Source organism: Enhydra lutris, unplaced genomic scaffold (assembly GCF_002288905.1).
Source record: "Enhydra lutris kenyoni isolate GAN:26980312 unplaced genomic scaffold, ASM228890v2 scaffoldscaffold90, whole genome shotgun sequence".
Taxonomy (NCBI): Eukaryota; Metazoa; Chordata; class Mammalia; order Carnivora; family Mustelidae; genus Enhydra; species Enhydra lutris.
The window spans coordinates 4,482,564-4,499,623 of NW_019154174.1; the positions used below are offsets into that span (position 1 = coordinate 4,482,564).

A 17,060-nucleotide genomic window follows, 5' to 3' on the forward strand; every position below is an offset into this window, starting at 1 on the left:
AAAACGGTTGAGGAAATGAAGAATGTTCATTTTACGGACGGTTATCAAATAACATGGTCAAGTATTTACTGGCAGAGAGCCATCGTTAATCATTAAGGGAAGGGGATCTAAAATCGTGGGCCCGTTATGATAAAAAACAAGCTTAAGAAAGACGTCTGGAAGAAAATACCCAACCAAGAGAGTGGTTGTATTAGATAGCAGATTATCTCCCCATCTGTGTTTCTGAGCTTCAAGTAATGCTGCTTCCTTCTGTTCCTACCAAGGAAACAAACACAAGAGAAGTCCAATGCGCTAGCCATCACGCTACACAGCCAAGCAAGGAAATACAAGAAATCGCAAAACTCAATTTTAAAGAAACATGGCTGTTTGTCTGTAAGACATTTCTTTGGTTTCTATGATCCTAATATCAAAATTCATCCTGGCAACAGTAAATTCTTGAAATTTTCTAATAGGAAAAAGCCCCTTTTCAGAAATGGAACGATTTTCAGTCAAAGTAGTTGGATCCATTTCCTTTTTTGCTTGGCCTGCCAGGATGCTTAAGATCAAATTCAGTTTTTTTTTTTTTTTAAGATTTTATTTATTTATTTGACAGACAGAGATCACAAGCAGGCAGAGAGGCAGGCAGAGAGAGAGAGGGAAGCAGGCTCCCCGCTGAGCAGAGAGCCCGATGCGGGGCTCGATCCCAGGACCCTGGGATCATGACCTGAGCCGAAGGCAGAGGCTTTAACCTACTGAGCCACCCAGGCGCCCCTCAAATTCAGTTTTAAAACTGCTACAGCCGTGGGGCGCCTGGGTGGCTCAGTGGGTTAAGCCTCTGCTTTCAGCTCAGGTCATGATCCCAGGGTCCTAGGATCGAGCCCCGTATCGGGCTCTCTGCTCAGCGGGGAGCCTGCTTCCTCCTCTCTCTCTGCCTGCCTCTCCGCCTACTTGTGATCTCTCTCTGTGTCACATAAATAAAATCTTAAAAACAAACAAACAAACAAACAAACAAAAAAAAACAACTGTGACAACCGGATGAGACATCCTCTCCCAGATAGCTCATGAACTCTCCTTAAAAATAGTCTCTATTTTAACTGTATTTTTCTATAACTAAAAGTTATCCCCATAAATTCACTAAAAATATGTAAGGTTATAAATTACAAACAGGTAAAGCGGGTCATTTGAAGGGCTTTTTAAAACTGAATATAAACCATGCCATTTGGAGTTCTGGGGAACAGCTTGCTGCAAAAACAAACACAAAACACAAAAAACAGTATCAGGTGTCAACTCCGCAAAGGACTATAAATTGCTCCCTAGGCCTGGCATGAGTGGGCACGACATGAATTATTTGTTGGTTGAATCAAAGAACGAGATCTCCAACTGCAATTCAGGGAGCTGACTGCAACTGTATCATATGGTTCCCAAACAGGAACAGATCGATGACCGTCACCTCTACAGGAAGAGATTCATGAAAAATCCAGTGGCCAGAGGGACTGTCTCGATGAGGGTGGTAAGAAGGGCTTCACAATTGGATTAAGCCGTGGAAACAGGCCTGGTTCACAAAACTCAAGATTTCCACATTTCACGGCTTCTGTGCTCAAAGCCAAGTATGTTCTCTGCAGGTGCCCAGCGGCCGAGCTGGAAAGAGCTGGGACGCTGGAGTCAGACCCACTCTCGAAATTCAGATCTTGGCCCTGTGGCTTATAAGCACCGTGGCCTTGGGTGAGCTACTTCTAGCTTGGAGTTTCTTTATATGTCAAAGGAGCAATCCCAGCAAAAGCACACCAATGGCTTGTGGAGGCCTGGGATTAGGTCTCCACGGGAGACAGGGCAAGGCAGCAAGGCCTCCACGGGAGTAGGGAGGGGGCGCCCGACGGGGTGCTAGGGTTGGCAGGGGCCTGCCCATTTTCAAATCGCCCATGAGAGGAGGTGAGGTGGTTCAGAGTCAAGAACATGGCAGGGTTACCTGTAAGGCCATGGAATCTCTGACCAGGGGAGATGCCCGAGGCCGATGACGTTTCCGCCTGCCCCACAAGGATCACACAGAAACCTCCCGAAAGAACCTCACCTGGCAAACAGCTCCTGGAGCGTGTCTGGGATTTCAAGATTAGGATTCTTGAGAGACGAACTGAACTTCTCTTTGAGCTTCTCCACAAATTCTTTAAACTCACTGGCACAAACCTTTCAATGTGAGAGAATGAGAGGTCAAGCTCTCTCTCCCCGAAGGGAGGTTTCACTGGTACATCAAGAAAACCTTGTAACAAACTCCCACAGCAGCAACCTCCCGGAAACATGGACTGAGGAATGTGGCCTCCTCGGCCTCCCTGCCTCCCTGCCTCCCCAGCCTAGAGCGCCTACCTGGGAAGGTGACAGACACCCCTCTGCCCAGGGATTTGGGGGCAAGGAGAATGCTGCTGGCCCTCACTCTTGCCCCACCAGCCGCCACTCCTCCCTCCCAAGCCCCAGACAGGAAGAACCCTGTGGGTCCCCCACTGTCCTTGCAGCCTCCCGTCCCTGCACGTGTCCACCCAGAGAACTCAGAAACACTCACGTCCTATCCTATTTGTCAGCTTTCTGGGGGCGTCCAGCCGTTTGGAATTTCTGAAGAGCTGCCTTATTCTCTTAACGAAATAGGCCCAAGGCCCCACAGAATTGCAAAGCGGTGTGTCAAATTCTAACGGTTTCTAAGAACAGATGCTACAGCCCCATCAGAGGAGGGCCAAAGCCCAAGAACTGAGCCGATTTCCCAGACGTGCAGGGACAATGTCCATATCTGTAAGGCCGGCAGCGGGGCTGTGGGACCCAGACGACCAGACAAGAACCTACACCCCCTGCCTTCAGGGTGGGACGGGCTCAGTGACCACACAGGGCCTACCTTTGGGTCTTCATAGTCACCTTTCCGATTCATGAAATCTCCCACAAGTGCCTTATCCTGGTACACCTCAGCGAGGCAAACCCTGCAGGAAGAGAGGACGAACGTGAGGTCTGGTGTTGTAATGAGTCTGTCTTCAGAACCATGGGGAAGACTCCTGTTCTAACACATCTGGCTTCGGCTGACCACAAGGTATGATTTACTTATACACCTGCTGGCTGATCACAGCTCTTAACAAGGAAGGATCTGGGGTCAGCCAACTCTGACTCAAGTCAGGCCTGCTGCTGCTCACGCTTCACACCTCTGCCTTCTCTGAGCTTCCATCTGCCACATGTAAACTGAGAACAGCGACTCTCGCCTGCCTGCCCTCACAGGTATCCAGCCAGGATCAAACAAGATGCCCTATGTGACAGTATACTGTGAGTTTTAACTACCAGCCAGGCCCCGGTGTTCACTATTCGTCAAAGCCCTCCATGTCCACAGACATCTTCATCTCTCTGTGACAAGAGAGCCTGACTTGCCCAAAAACAAATGCAGGGAAAGGCAACAGGTGTCGGCAGGGTTCCGAGGAGCCGGAGACTCCTTCACAAAGAGCCTGCAAGACAGAGCCTATCATCCCATTCTAGAGCTTGGGGAGACGTAGCTCCCCAAGGTCACACATCCGCTGAGGGCTGGGCCAAGTGGGCCAGGGTGGCCATGACTGGTAGTATCAGCCTGCTCCCAGGTGAGGGAGCCACCTCCAAGTGGACACACACCCTGCGCCAGGCCATAGCCCCTCGTGCTCCCATCCCCCAGCTGCTGCTGCAGGACACAAGGAAGAAGGCCAGGAAGCCCAAGTTCCAGAACTCACTGCACTGCCAAGGCCCTGTCACCCTGGCCAACCCGGATCCTCTCTCTGGGTCTGTTTCCACTCTGAAAAGAAGAGGCGCATGGAGCAGGTGACCAGAGCCCTTTTAGATAGAAGAGTCTAAGACTCTAGAACGGGGAAGGCCCCCGCTGTCTCACCCACTGGCCTCGGCAGACCCCTGGAGACACATCTGGCTGCCACGGCTGGGCGTTCGGCACTGGCAACATGTAGCCGGCAGAGGCCGGAAAAGCCACTGAACAGCCTACAGTGCATAGGACAGCTCCGCTCCGAAGCTATCTGGCCCCAAAGGCCAACACTGTTGAGGCTGAGAAAGCCAGCCAGGGGAAGTTTTCTCCACAATCTGGGGCTGGGCTGTTCCTCTCTACTACTCTGCTGACTGCCCGCGGCCTGAGACAGAGCCAAGCTCTCCCACCGACAAAAGGCAGCAACAACCAGTTGGTGGAAGCGGTCCTTCCCAACCCCGCCCTGTGTCCCCTCTGCATGGATGGTCTCTGGCCTTCTGCACTCAAGCCCGTGCCTGCGGAGGGGGCTGTCAGGAGTCTGACAGGGCGGGCAATGACGCTGTGCCCTGGCCAGGTGAGAATGAGGTGGGCGCAGAGGCCTCTGCCCTCACCGCCCGCTGCTGAGGGGATAATCAGTAAGCCACCTAGCTGGGATGGCCCGTTTCTTCCCAGGTAGCAAAGGAGAACGGCACCTACTTCCCAAGGCTGGCCCCAAGTCCATATGACACCGGATACGTGGAAGGGCCTGGAAGCAGGCCCTGCCCTTGAAAAAAATCACAGACCTGAACCCTGGGACAGGCTACGGCTGAGCAAGCGGACAGGTGGCCGCGCTCTGGATTTCAGAGTGGACTCTTAAGCAAAAGGGAGAAGACTAAAGAACTAGAAGCACAGGAGGAACCTTGGCTCGAAGTTCCGAAAGTCCAAACGAGGCTTACTTATAGTTCAGGTAGGCCTGTGGGTTCTTGACTATGTAGCGAGCTCTCCGTCCGACCGAGTGAGAGGTTTTATCCAGAGACTCTTCGAAGGTGGCGTGCAGGATGTCCCGCACAACCTGCCAGGGGACGAATGGGCCCTTCACCTGCAGCAAACACAAGCCAGGATGGAGAGTCAGACTCCTCAGTGCCTGCGGCCTGAACGGAAAGGAGGCGGGAGGTACGTTCTGTGGCTTCTCATTCCAGACTATCGCCATCTACAGACCGCCGCCTCCGTGCCCCACACCAGTGAGCTGCTAGCAAAGAGTAGGCCAAACCCGCCAAGCCCAGGGGGAGAGGATGTCTTCTGGGAAGTAGCAGGTGCTCAGAGAGCGCTGGGTGCAGAGCCTGGATAGGGAAGGGGGCTTGCTGAAGGAAGGAGGTGGCCCAAGAACCCATTACAACGTAAGCAGGTGAGAGGAGGGTCTGCCGATCTTGAGCTGTACAGGCTCTGCTGGCCCCTCCAGCTGCACGGAGGGGCCTCCAACCCGTCAGTGTTGCGATGAAAAGCCATTGCAGAGGGAAGGAACAGGTAGGAGGGACAACGACACATCTTTAACTTGTTCCCGGGAGAAGGGACTGGGCTGCAATTTAGGAAGGAATGGGGGGGGAGCGCATCTGGGAAAAGTGGTCAAGGAAAGGGATCCAGTGAGCCTGCAGGCAGAGGGCACCCGGGGCTGCTCCTCTCGGCCAGCGTGCTTGAGGACAGGGTGCACACACTGGGCTCGGAGGGAGCCGCCCTACCCAGGCCACCTGGCGGCATTACGACCTAGAAGGGGCCCTGTACTAGGCGATGGCAGAACTTGGTCTCCAGTGACTTCGGTGAACCAGCGCGATTGGACATTTGCTATCTCGATGCTCCCTAGGGCTTGCTACAAACTCAGAAGATCCCAATGGCGCCAAGTGGCGGGAAGAGACAGCCTAGGACAGTGAGGCCGCTCTGGGGAGGAGGGTGAGAAGGTGATGCTGACTCGGGCTACGAGGCCTTCTTGGAGGTAGTGACATTGGAGGAGAGAGGGAGCATGGTAGCCAGGAAGTGAGTTCCTCCCCAGCTGTTGGGGCTCGGGGACACGGGCCAGGAGGACCTGTGAGTGTGGGGGACGGTGGCACGGAAGGGGTGGAGCCAGGCCAAGGCTACCATCACCACTCCACACTAATTCAGTATCCGGTGACCGAGCAGTCCCCATGCAGTTGGCAGCATGCAGGGGACCGCAGCCATGAAAACAAATGACAAGCCTCTCTGCCTTGTGAGAAGCAGCCGCGCCAATGGGCCAACAAGGGCCAGAAGCAAAGGCAGCAGCCCAAAAAGTCCATGTCCACGGGGCGCGGTGAGATGTGGTAATTACTTCCAACTGGCAGGACCACCGAAGCCTTTCCAGAGATGATAAGCAGTTAGGAGAGACAAAGAGGGGAGTTTTCCAGGCAGATGAGAGTGGGAGAAGGGGAGCAGGAAGTGCCAGACTCCCGGTAAAGACAGAGAGACCAACTCTGGGCTGGGTTAGCCTGACCTGGGTGTGCTGGCCCGAGGCTGGAAAGAAATGTGCGCAAACGGGAGTATTCGTTTGTAGGATTCTGGGCAATGTTCCTCCCGGTGGCCAGGCCTAACAGCAGAGAGGAGTGCCCTGCGGGCCACAGGGGGAAGGGGGCTCCCCACGGCGGGGAACGCCATGCAGCGGGTGCAGGCCAGGAAGGCACGGGGCCCCGGGGGCTGAGTACCTTGGTGTTGAGGATGTTGCTGGCGATGCGGCAGAGCACGAGCAGCCCATCTTCCTGCATGGACCAGGTGACCCGCAGCCGGGTCATCCTCTGCAGCGCGCTCTGGTCAGCCTCATCGTGGTAGCGCAGGCTGCGGCTTTTCTCCTGGGGGGACTCTTCTGAGAGTACCAGGGGGAGAAGAGAGAGAGCCTCTAACAACCGGTCTGGAGCTGCCCCTTGGAGAGGGGAAGGGCCCCTACTTGGCTGGGGACATCTGATCAAGGGCATCGGGAGCCAGATAAACTAACCGCATGAGACTCGGGCCTGGAGATACATACATACTTTTATTTTTATCTTTTAAATTTTTTTCTTTTTACCCCTTTGGTCAAGTTTCATGGGGACAGGCGGGAGGCCTGAATGCAGCCTGCCAATCTCCAACTCTTCCCACTGTGGGGCTAGGCGCTCTGAGGGCATCCGGGGATCGCTCTGGGCCCCCACCATTCTCCGATGTTGTTGCCTGAACCCTGGGGCACCGTGGCAACAAGGCACAGCCCACAGGGTTGCCTTGAGGCCTGAACCGGACTGGGTATAAAACACCAGGGCGGTCCCAGGCGCCAACGTTTTGGAATATTTACTGTGTGCCAAGCACCGCTTTAAGCTTTTCACATATGACAACTCATAATTAAAAATACCACTTCGCAGAGCGCCTGGGTGGCGCAGTTGGTTGAGCGTCTGACTCTTGGTCTGGGCTCAAGTCAGGATCTCGGGGTTGTGGGATCAAGCCCCTCATTGGGCTCTGTGTTTAGCGTGGACTCTGCTTGGGATTCTCTCCCTTTCCTCTCCTTCTGCTCCTCCCCCCACTGCCCTCGAACACACACACTCTCTCTCTCTACAATGAGTAATAGAATCGTTAAAAAAAGATACTACTTTGCACCAGCCCTAAAAGGAGGCAGGTGTCATCCCCATTTTGTAGCCGAGGAATCTGAAACACAGTGAGATACAGTGATTTGCCCGAAGTCACACAGCCCAGTCGGTAGCAGACATGGGATCTGAACCGTGAGCTCGTAGCCACTAGGTTTTTTCAATATCTCCTCCCCTCGGGGAGACACTGGAGGCAGTTTCACAAGGTAAACACCATATGCTACTGCCCATTCCAAGAGACTATTTGCTTGGGAAGTTTTTCCAAATTAAGGCAAAAGAAAAGTAGGGTGTGAACATTTGGGATTCCAAGGGACACCACCGTATTTTGCCTTGTGATGAATTCAGGCCTCTGTGAGCCAAACTGATCTCATGCGTATCTGGACAGGCTGAGCTGAGGGGGCCTTTCCAATGGACACAAGGCTATTGGTATAAACATCAGCCAAAGAAACCACCAAAACCAGGTTCCCGTTTAAACATCCTGTTCTTGTCTGAAAGCGCTATCGCTATGAGATTGTTGGTACGACACACAGACCACTTAGAGGGTGGAAAGGTGGTCGAAGAAACATGCTGGTCTCCTCACTGTCCTCCTGCCATCCTTTGCTACAAAGACTTGCCCAGGTGAAGATTCCAAAATGGCATCAGACATGCCTCAGGGCTTCCTGAGATTCGAAGAGTTTCTGCAGGCCTGACCGACTCCAGCCTTTCCTCTAATTTGCAAACATAATATGACTTTGGCCTGATTAACGTCATGCAGACATTAAAAACCAAACACAGGGAATGACATGATATCACTGTGATGAGGATTTCTGCCAAAGACTTTCCAGTTTCCTCAGGTGAGGTTAGAAAAATGAAGTGAGAGGGGTTTCCAAGGGAGAAGACCGAGAAAGCACATGAGGAGCTCGCAGATCTGTCTGCCAGCTCGACGCGGGGGACAGATCGGCAACCACGCAGCACGAGGCCCCCAGATGGCGGGGAAAACAGAACCCTGAGTCTGAGGGCAGAGGTCACAGTGGCCGCAGAGCCATGACTGCCTGTCTCCAGGCCGGGGGTACAAGACAAGGCCCAGCAGACACAAACGAGTATCATGAAACCTTTTCTCTTTCTCTTGATCTTCTTTCCAGGGTCCCTCTTCAGCCGCTTACGCTTCTGACTCCGTCCGCCCCTCACTCTCCGGTTCCTGTCCAGCGTGGGCTCTCGGTCCATCTCGAACTGCTCTTCCCGGTCAGCGCAGAGCCCGGCTCCCACTCTGGCTTCCCCCCAGATGTTCAACCTGCCGGTGCCTAGAAACAAGCACGAGAGGTGGGCGTCTAAGGACGAGCCCTGCAGGGGCCAGAGACCCAGCAGAGCCTGCCATGGTCTGTAGTCACGTGGCCTGTGCTGGCCCCACGTCTGTTTCTGGGGTGAACGCGCCCCGCACACGTACCTCCGGCACTGAGTGGCAATGGGCGCTTGGACAGAAACGTCTGGAGCCTCACCATGAGCCCATTTTCAGAAGCAGTGTTCTCCTAAAAGGCAAGTGCAGCCCTGGAATGAAGCAGGGGCTTCCCCGAATCCCCAGGGGTCCAGAGCATCAGATGCTCAGAGCTGTTTAGGTTTCTGCAAAGGCCGGGCTGGGGGTTGGGGGACAGGCTGCTCTAGGAGCTGGGCTGCTTCTGGGCCCTCCCTCACGTCTGACCTCTGTCTCACGTCACAGAATCGGTTAGAATGCACTGAAAAGACCGAGGTTGGGCCAGATCGATACACCTACCATACATGTGAAAATAAATATTTAGGCCTCTGGTCAACTGCTGTTCTACCAGTTCAGAAGCAGTGAGCCAAGTCGAGTGAGATGGAGAGGGATGGGTAGCTCTGGCAGCTCCTGGTGGGGGGAGGGGTGCCCGCCCCCCCCCCAGGACCCACCTTCCTGGCCTTGCTGATGATGTAGCTGGTCCAGATCCAGTTGCGCTTTAGGTGCCCATAGAAACTGGAATCAAGCCCGGCGGCTCCCAGCCCGTCCCCGGGGATCAAGCCTTCATCCACAACTTCACGGCTTCCCCTGAGGGGCAGGAAAAGAAGCAGAAAGAGAGCCCCTCTTGGGAATCGAAAAGGGAACCCAAGACATGGGCGAGGGTATTTTTTCTTTTACCAGTAATACCCAAGAGAAGCAAAGCACTTGTCAATCCGCCAGACAGGTAAAATTCCCAATTTTCACATTTTGGTAACTGATTTTTTGGAACAATATGGCCCATGGACACTAATCTGCCCCACAATCCCAGAGCCTGGGACAGTCCCGGGCTGCCATGCGGAGCCAGACTCAGAGGGGCTGGAGCCCCTGGGGCGCGAGGCGCCGTGTCCCCACACTTGGGGGCAGTGCGTGGACACACTTGTGTGTGGGGGAGGGACGCACGTGGTGTACTCCATCATGGCGCATTTGCGCTCCAGGTTGTGCTTGTCAATGGCACTCTCCTGCTCCTTTTGCAGACTGCCCTCCTCATCCAGGCCCTGGTCCTGCGCGCTGTTCTTCCTGACACGCGGGTAGCGCACCACACCTTGGGAAACAAGACACAGGCATCCCTGACGCCACCGTGCGGTGGCGGCTCTGCACGGCCATGGCGCGTGGCTGTGGCTGAGAGAGAGATCCCGCTCCCCGACTAGAGGACGGGCTCTGAAACTGGCAGAACATCCTCTTCGTAGGAATGCGTTCTCATCGATATCAGAGGGTGACCCCGAGGGAAGGAGCTGTACTCTGGCTGACTTCCGCTAAGCAGGGAAGGTAAGCTGGTAACAGAAGAACCCGACAGGGGTGGAGAATCAGGAGCAGAGGAGCCCCGAGGCTTCCTTCCTCCGGGGAAGCCTGTGGAGCTCCCGGGCACCCGCACAGAGGGAGCGGGAAGGAACACTGACGCACGTGGCAATGGCTGCAGGGTCAGTATCAGCAGGGAGTGGGACCAAGAGCTCAGTGCGGGGCGGGGGGGTCAGTTTCCCTGGGCCCAGTGGGGGCCCGGGGGGCAGCCAGATGTTTCCTGCACACCCAAGAGGTGCATTAACATAGCTGAGAAATCACATGCTGTGAATCCACAATAAAGAACACTGCCTTTCTTGCAAGAATTTCTAAACCACACTCGACTGCTGCTGGAGTCAGACAAAGGCAGGCTACGGAGATTCACAGGGTACCAGCGACCGTCTTCTAACACCCTTGACGGCAGACCTGGGTGGGGACTGGCTGGGGGCGAAGGTGCAGAGGAGAGCCCTTACCCCACAGCTCTCAGCGGAGTCTACATAAGACCCCATGTTCCAGCTGGGCTTCAGCCCATAAGGGGGCGAGGCTGCTGTTCCCAGCTTAGAAATGAAGAGAGGCGAAGTTCACAGAGGGCTTCCAAGGGGGCCTAATGAGCCTGGGAGGACCTGAGGCCATGCTTCTCCTGTGTGTCACCTAGCTGTTGTGTCCGAATGCAGACGGAGGTCATCCCCACACTGCACAGGGCCAGGAACCCGCGCTTCAACGGGCTCCCTGGGTGCTTCCGGCACACGCCCATGCTCAGCAAGCCTCCTGCTCGAAAGGATGCTCACGGCCTGTTATATGGTGCTTTTCCCTCAGTCCTCGGGGCAGAAACTCCTTGAATGTTTGTTGAATGAAAGGACCATCGATGCCTGATGAATAGAGTCTCAGCCTCCCCCATTTCTGCTCATGAACGCTAAAAGGGATGGAAATTCACCAATTGTCAAGCCTCAACAACTCTGGTGCAAATAACATACTGGTCCACAAATTTCTATCTGGGTATAAAATGCAGGGGAATTAGGGCACTCTAAAAATCTGAAATGGTAAAAGCCTAGCTCACTGAATGCCAGAGGCTTCTATGAAACACACAGGTCTAAAAATCTGTCCAGACCCATCACATTAAAGGTTCTACGTAGAGGGGCTCGTTACCCTGCCAGCACTAAGTAATTCTACCAAATAAATGTGGGGCTCCTGCTTTGCAAAAAGCGACGCTCAGGACTGATCTTTTGGCACTGACAGGAGGAAGGGAAGAGGGCTCCTCTCCCAGGGGCAGACTGGATGTGCCATTCCTCCTCCTTGCAGAAGGGGCGAGAAGAGACCAGATGGAATCTGGCTCAGAGGGCAGAGCAAGGATCTATGGCCTTCACACACCCTCCATCTAGTCAATCAACATTTATGGGACGTCGACTGTGTACCAGGCACTTTGGGACACCAGGGGAGGGAAGTCCAATTTCCTGGGCCCAAGGAATCCCGAGAAGGAAATCAGAAGACAGCATAAGGTGCTGGAAAGGCTTTCTCAAGAGTCAATGCTCGATGTAGGCGTGGCCGCTGCCAGGTGGACACAGGTCAGGGGATATTCCAAGGACAGGAAGAAGACGCAAGCTAAGGCCTTATCCCCAAACCCAACTCAACCGACCACCTGATCTGCTCATTTCTTCAACTCCAAAATATCTCCCTCGCCAAATAAACCAAAAAACACAACAAAATAAAAAACAAAAAACCCCGAACAAACAAAAACCAAAACACCCTACAAAATACCTCCCAAGTGCCCCCCTCCCTCATGGTCACCAGCAGATGGCTCTCTCTTAGGGAAAAGTCATGGCTCGGCTTCTGCTCTCGGGCCCTCAGTCCGTTCCCCACCCAGCAGGCAGGGCGGACTTCTCCCTGCTCTTAGGACAAAGTTGGCGCCAAGTTCTGCAAGGCCCCCAGCATCTGACTCGCCCCCACTGCTCCTCCAACTGCAGATGCCACTCTTCCCCCAGCCACGCCAGCCTCTCCTGTCTCTCCCACAAAACACTTGCTGTGGCCGTGCCTGTGGGGCCCATCCCCAGCTCTGGGCTCGGCTGGCTGGGGCGGGGACGGCTGTGATGGGGCAGGCCCAGGAGATGCCAGACACAAGGTGCTCGACAAATTCCTACTGAATGCACGAGTGAATAAGGACCAAGCAGAGTGATCTGGGTGAAATGTGTGTGGGGGTCTGGGAGTCCCCCATTCAGAGCCCACCGCCCTCCTTTCTAAGGCAGCCCCAAGGATACTCTAGGTGTCCGGGGAGTGGTATGAAAAGCAGCAGCCGCTTCTAGGGTCCTCTCACCAGGAACCCCGGCGATGACCCGGGAAGCAGGGGGAGCGGCGGGGTCCCACCCAGAGCCACAGTACCTAATGGGGTGTTGAGACAGACACACTGCAGATCGAACCAGTAGTTCTCCACGTCCTGCATGGAGTTCAGGACGTACAGACGCCTTTCGAAGGGCCGGCTGCTGTGGGCCAGGTTGTAATGCGGGTCACAGATGGTGGTGTCAACGATGACCGCGTTCTTCTTCAAGAAAATGAAGACCTAGAGACACGTGGACAGGGCGAAGAAAGAACCTCAGAACCGCCGCAGGTCAGCCGCCCGGAAACCTCTCAACCATCAGGAACGCCATTCACTCGGGCGTAAGAGACGTTACCTGGTCTTTATCCTGAAACTTTTCCGTGGGGCCGAACTGCAGCAGCCCCATGTGGCACAGCCTCTGAAGGTTCTCCACCACAGAAAAAATGTAACGTCTGGAAAACAGAGGGCGGGGTGGGTTCCAATTGTCACACGCTCGGTGGTGGTCAGAGGGTCTGTGTCTCGGCTGAGGGATGCCACTCGCTCGTGGCCACCCCCTTCCAGCTCGTGGGTGCTGGAGGACTGGCCTCGGGCCGGCCTGGCGAGGAGAGCCCGATTCTGCCCCTTCCCAACACCCAGCCAGGGAAATGGAGCCTCGATCCTACAGGGGAACTGATTCCCAAATGCAGGAGGCAAAAGGGAAGCCCCTCCCCAATACTTGTGCTCTTCATCGGCAGACTGTAGGTTCTTTTAACCTTGAAATGCAGTAATAAAACTCACCAGCCTGCACCTCATTTGCCCCTCTGCTTTATCCACAAGGCTCCTAGGACCGCTGAATGAAGGAGAGCCTCGTGTCTTTACGATCTGGCAGGCAGAACTGTTCCCATTTCCTGGTGAACGATCACCCAGGGCCCTTGCTTCAGGCTGCCTGCCGGACCCTCGGCCAGTCCGCGTCTACCCCAGGAGCCTCACCTCTTGTACAGGAGCTGTTGCCGGACGGGCCTGGGCAGGAAGCGGATCAGCGTGTGCTTCTTCAGAGGGTCGTTCAGAAACTCCTCAAGGTCATCTACCTAAGAGGTCATATTCAGGATCAGCTCACCCTCAAGTCCAGGGTCAATGACAAGAATCACGCAATATACGCACCACTTTCTGGGCAGTCATCTCTGAACCCATTTTCTCCTTTTGCTGTATTTACCAAATTTCTAAAACATACTTTATTGTTAAAACATAATTACTTGTCTGTCTTTCAATCTGTCTGACTGCACTAACTCTAAGAATACGTCTTTCAAGTATTTCCCTTGACCTACCAGGCAACCATACACCTATCCAATCATTTATCTATCTATCTCTATCCATCCATCCTGTCTATCCTCCCTCCCCATCTATCCATCCATCTACCCATCCTTCCTTCTATCCACCCACTCATCCATGCTTCCAATCTGTCCATCTATCCATCCATTCTTTCCACCATCTCTCTCTCCATCACCTATCCTCCCTTCCTTCCTCCCTTCCTTCTGTCCTTCTATGCACCCATCCATCCATCCACCCAACCATCTCATCTCATCTTTTCCTCCCACCCTCCATCCATGCATCCAGAGAACTGCAAGTCTTGAAGTATTTTCCCTTGACTGGGTGAACATAGGTTTTCTGGCCTACAGCTGAGGGACTAGCGCCCACAACAGCCCCAGGAGTCATCAGTACCTTATAACTGACTTGCACAATCTGAACAAAGATGGAGAGGGGCAGGCAGAGAAGAATGTCACTGACGAGGGCCCAGCCGAAGCCAAAGTCCTTGTGGACTGGGATGGGAGGGACGTAGCGTTTCCACGAGGCTTCATCCACATATACTAGGAGAGAATCAGGGTCAGTGCCACAGGAAAGGTCCCAATCATGGCGGAGACATGACATAGTCCCAGCAGGTCCTGACTCCCTCTCATCACAAACTTGGGTGAAACCCTTCTTGTCAGGGTTGAGAAGGTCTAGATTACGACTTTCTTTTGATCAGGGCACTGTGGGGATTCAGCCGGTTCAGATGCTCAGGAGGAGGAGGCACTAGGACTCCTCTCAGGACTCCACTGGGCGTGCCTGCCTTGGGAGCACCTCACCTTTCTCCGTGGGGAGCTCCACTTCGGTCTCCAGGATGGTTCCATCTTGCCGGTCCTTGGGTGGGGCATCAGAGGAGGCCCCCAGGTCACTTCTGGAGGAGGGCGGGACTCCCATCCTGCCTGGGTCCTGCCTTCTCCTCGTACTGCCGAGGCCCGGCTTGTCCCCCAGGCGGCTGGTGGGATGCCCGTAGATTAAGTACCACAGAAACATGTGTATTGCCCGCAGGCGAGGCATTTTGGGCAGAAATCCTAGAGAGCGGCCGAGTCCTGGAACTGAGGTGAAAGAGCGGGGAGGGCAATGCTTGAGAACTCCCACCGATTCACTCCAAAACCACCGAGTGCCTCTATGTCCCACGTGCCAGGGAGACAGCTCACATCCTTACTCTCACCGAACTTACTTTCCAGGGCAAAGGGCACAAATAACAAGATACTTAGAATCATGTATCAGAAAACAAAGTGAGGAAGGGGGAGGAGGGCCGTAATTTCACCTAGAGGACAAGCAAGGTCCTCAAGGGGGCAGGGTGAAGGCACGCAGGTACCTGGGGATATGCCCTCCCGGGGACAAGCGCGAGGTGCTGGAGACATGTATGTGCCCGGCACGTTTAAAGGCGGGTCGGGAGGCCGCAGTGATGGGTGCGGCAAGGGAGGAGGAGGGCGCAGCAGGTAAGCTGGAGTGTGATGGAGAGGGACATCCCTGGAGAGGGCCTGCCAAACCTCCACACAGGGCACCTGCCCCGGCTTGATGGGGCTGTGTAAAATACCCCCATTTCTAGGTTCTTTGAAAGCATCCTGTTTGTTGATACAAATGAAGTCTTGCCTGGCTTTTCCCAGGGAGAGAAGCCAGGTGAGGGAGCAGGGAGCCACAGGAGCAGGGGGAGAGGACGAGTGGCCAGGAGGCCCTCCTCCACCCCCATGCCCGCTGGAGGGACACATGCACCATCTTCTGTCTGCGCAAGTGCAGGCACTGGTCGGCTGCACCTACTCCTGCCCGGGACAGCCTCTCAGGGCCTAAGCCCAGAAGACGGAAGGCAGGCTGCCCTGCTAGGACAGGATGTGCAGAGAGGGAGGTCACACAGATGGCCTCTTCTGCCTCGGACTGCAGGTCTCCGGGGCCATGTGCCCCCAACCAGGACACAGTCTATGCCCTGTCGAGTCACCTCTGTCCTCCTGCGCCAACGTGCATGTTTATGGCCAGGAGAGGTGTGAAGCTGCAAAGCGCCCCCCCACCCCCGCCCCGCCTGGGCCTGCGGCACTTGCCCCGCACATGTTCACGTTGGAGCGGCCTGGTGGGGGCCCAGGGAGGAGGCAGCCCCGTCAGAGAACAGACTCTGGGAAAATCATATGGATGTTCAAAGTCCTCAATGACCATAACTACCAGGAGGGGTATGAGGTCAGGAGAAACAGATTTTCTGTAGCTTAGCGAACATTCCAGCCCAAGGACACTGAGCAGAAGGAACTCACCTTTGTGACTAAATCCTCATGTTAGCTACGACCTAGCACAGTTTCACCCAAGCCTCCTGACAGCCCTGTGAAGTATGCAGGGCAAGAAGCATGCCCACTGTGCAGATGGAGAAACTGAGGCCAGCGGCGGCCATGGTACCAGCACCCCCATGACCCAGCTAGTGACTGAGACCTGCTTCTTCCAACTACAGCCCCGCACCAGAATGTGGCATGGCAAGTGACTCAAACGTCGCCATGCAGACAACCCAGGGAGCGGTGCCGGACGCCAACGGGGGGCCGCTTGTTTACCTATAACAGGGTTGTAATTTTTCAGCTGGGTGATGCCCATCTTCTCGTCAGTTTTCTTCACCCGTCCGCTTTCTGGTTTAGAGGAAGCGTTCGGCTGAGAGTCTCCTGATCCGCTTGGACCCTCTTTTCCTTGACTTTCGTCTTCAACCTCTTGAGGTGCAGGAGGCTGGGGCACCTTCACCCTGCAGTTCAAATACAAGATCAATAGCATGCTGGGAGAACGAGGACTGGGAAGGAGGGCATGGTCCGCCCTCGGGAATCAGACGCAGCCACTGGACCCTGGAGTTTCACCCTCCCCTGCCTGTCGAAGGCAAGCAGATGACATGAATGAAAAAAATGCATCGGGTCACTGGACATTCGGGGGTGACAGGGGCTGTGGGGACCTGCTGAGGGCACCCCCACCTACTGGCCAACCGCTACCTTGTAAGAAAGGTAGCCAACGTGCTGGGTCCTCTGACACTTTCAGAAATGCCAGAGATCTGGGGCGCCTGGGAGTGGCTCCGTCCACGAAGCATCTGACTCGTGACTTCGGCTCAGGTCATGATCAAAGGGTGGTGAGATCGAGCCCTGTGTCAGGCTCTGTGCAGCAGGCAGCCTGCTAGAGACCCTCCTTCTCCCTCTGCCACCCCCCCACCCCTGCTTGCATGTTTTTAAAAAATATATTAAAAAAAAAAAAAAAAAAAAAAAAGAAGTGCTAGATATCAAGAATTGATGTGAAATCCATCAGCAACCCAGTTCCGAGTACATAAGCCAAGGTCTGCGATCCCCATGGAACCCTGTGCCTGCCCATTGGCCACATCCAGTTTAAGCTCAGCTAAGAATTTTCTTCCGG

At 54.7% G+C, this 17,060-nt stretch overlaps 1 protein-coding gene across 4 annotated transcripts in view; it reads right to left on the reverse strand.

Annotated features, from left to right (window-relative positions):
• The window catches only part of LOC111162169 (general transcription factor IIIC subunit 1), a 69,707-nt gene that overhangs the window by 13,098 nt on the left and 39,549 nt on the right, over nt 1-17,060 (reverse strand). For all 4 annotated transcript variants that reach the window (XM_022526371.1, XM_022526370.1, XM_022526369.1 and 1 more), the window contains 14 exons: nt 16,229-16,410; nt 14,480-14,752; nt 14,076-14,221; nt 13,347-13,444; nt 12,733-12,829; nt 12,443-12,620; nt 9,695-9,836; nt 9,208-9,343; nt 8,732-8,813; nt 8,400-8,588; nt 6,409-6,566; nt 4,657-4,799; nt 2,855-2,936; nt 2,048-2,160 (listed from right to left, as the gene is read on the reverse strand). In XM_022526371.1, the coding sequence (XP_022382079.1) occupies nt 2,048-2,160; nt 2,855-2,936; nt 4,657-4,799; nt 6,409-6,566; nt 8,400-8,588; nt 8,732-8,813; nt 9,208-9,343; nt 9,695-9,836; nt 12,443-12,620; nt 12,733-12,829; nt 13,347-13,444; nt 14,076-14,221; nt 14,480-14,752; nt 16,229-16,410 (2,019 nt within the window). The remainder of the gene's footprint in view (nt 1-2,047; nt 2,161-2,854; nt 2,937-4,656; nt 4,800-6,408; nt 6,567-8,399; nt 8,589-8,731; nt 8,814-9,207; nt 9,344-9,694; nt 9,837-12,442; nt 12,621-12,732; nt 12,830-13,346; nt 13,445-14,075; nt 14,222-14,479; nt 14,753-16,228; nt 16,411-17,060) is intronic.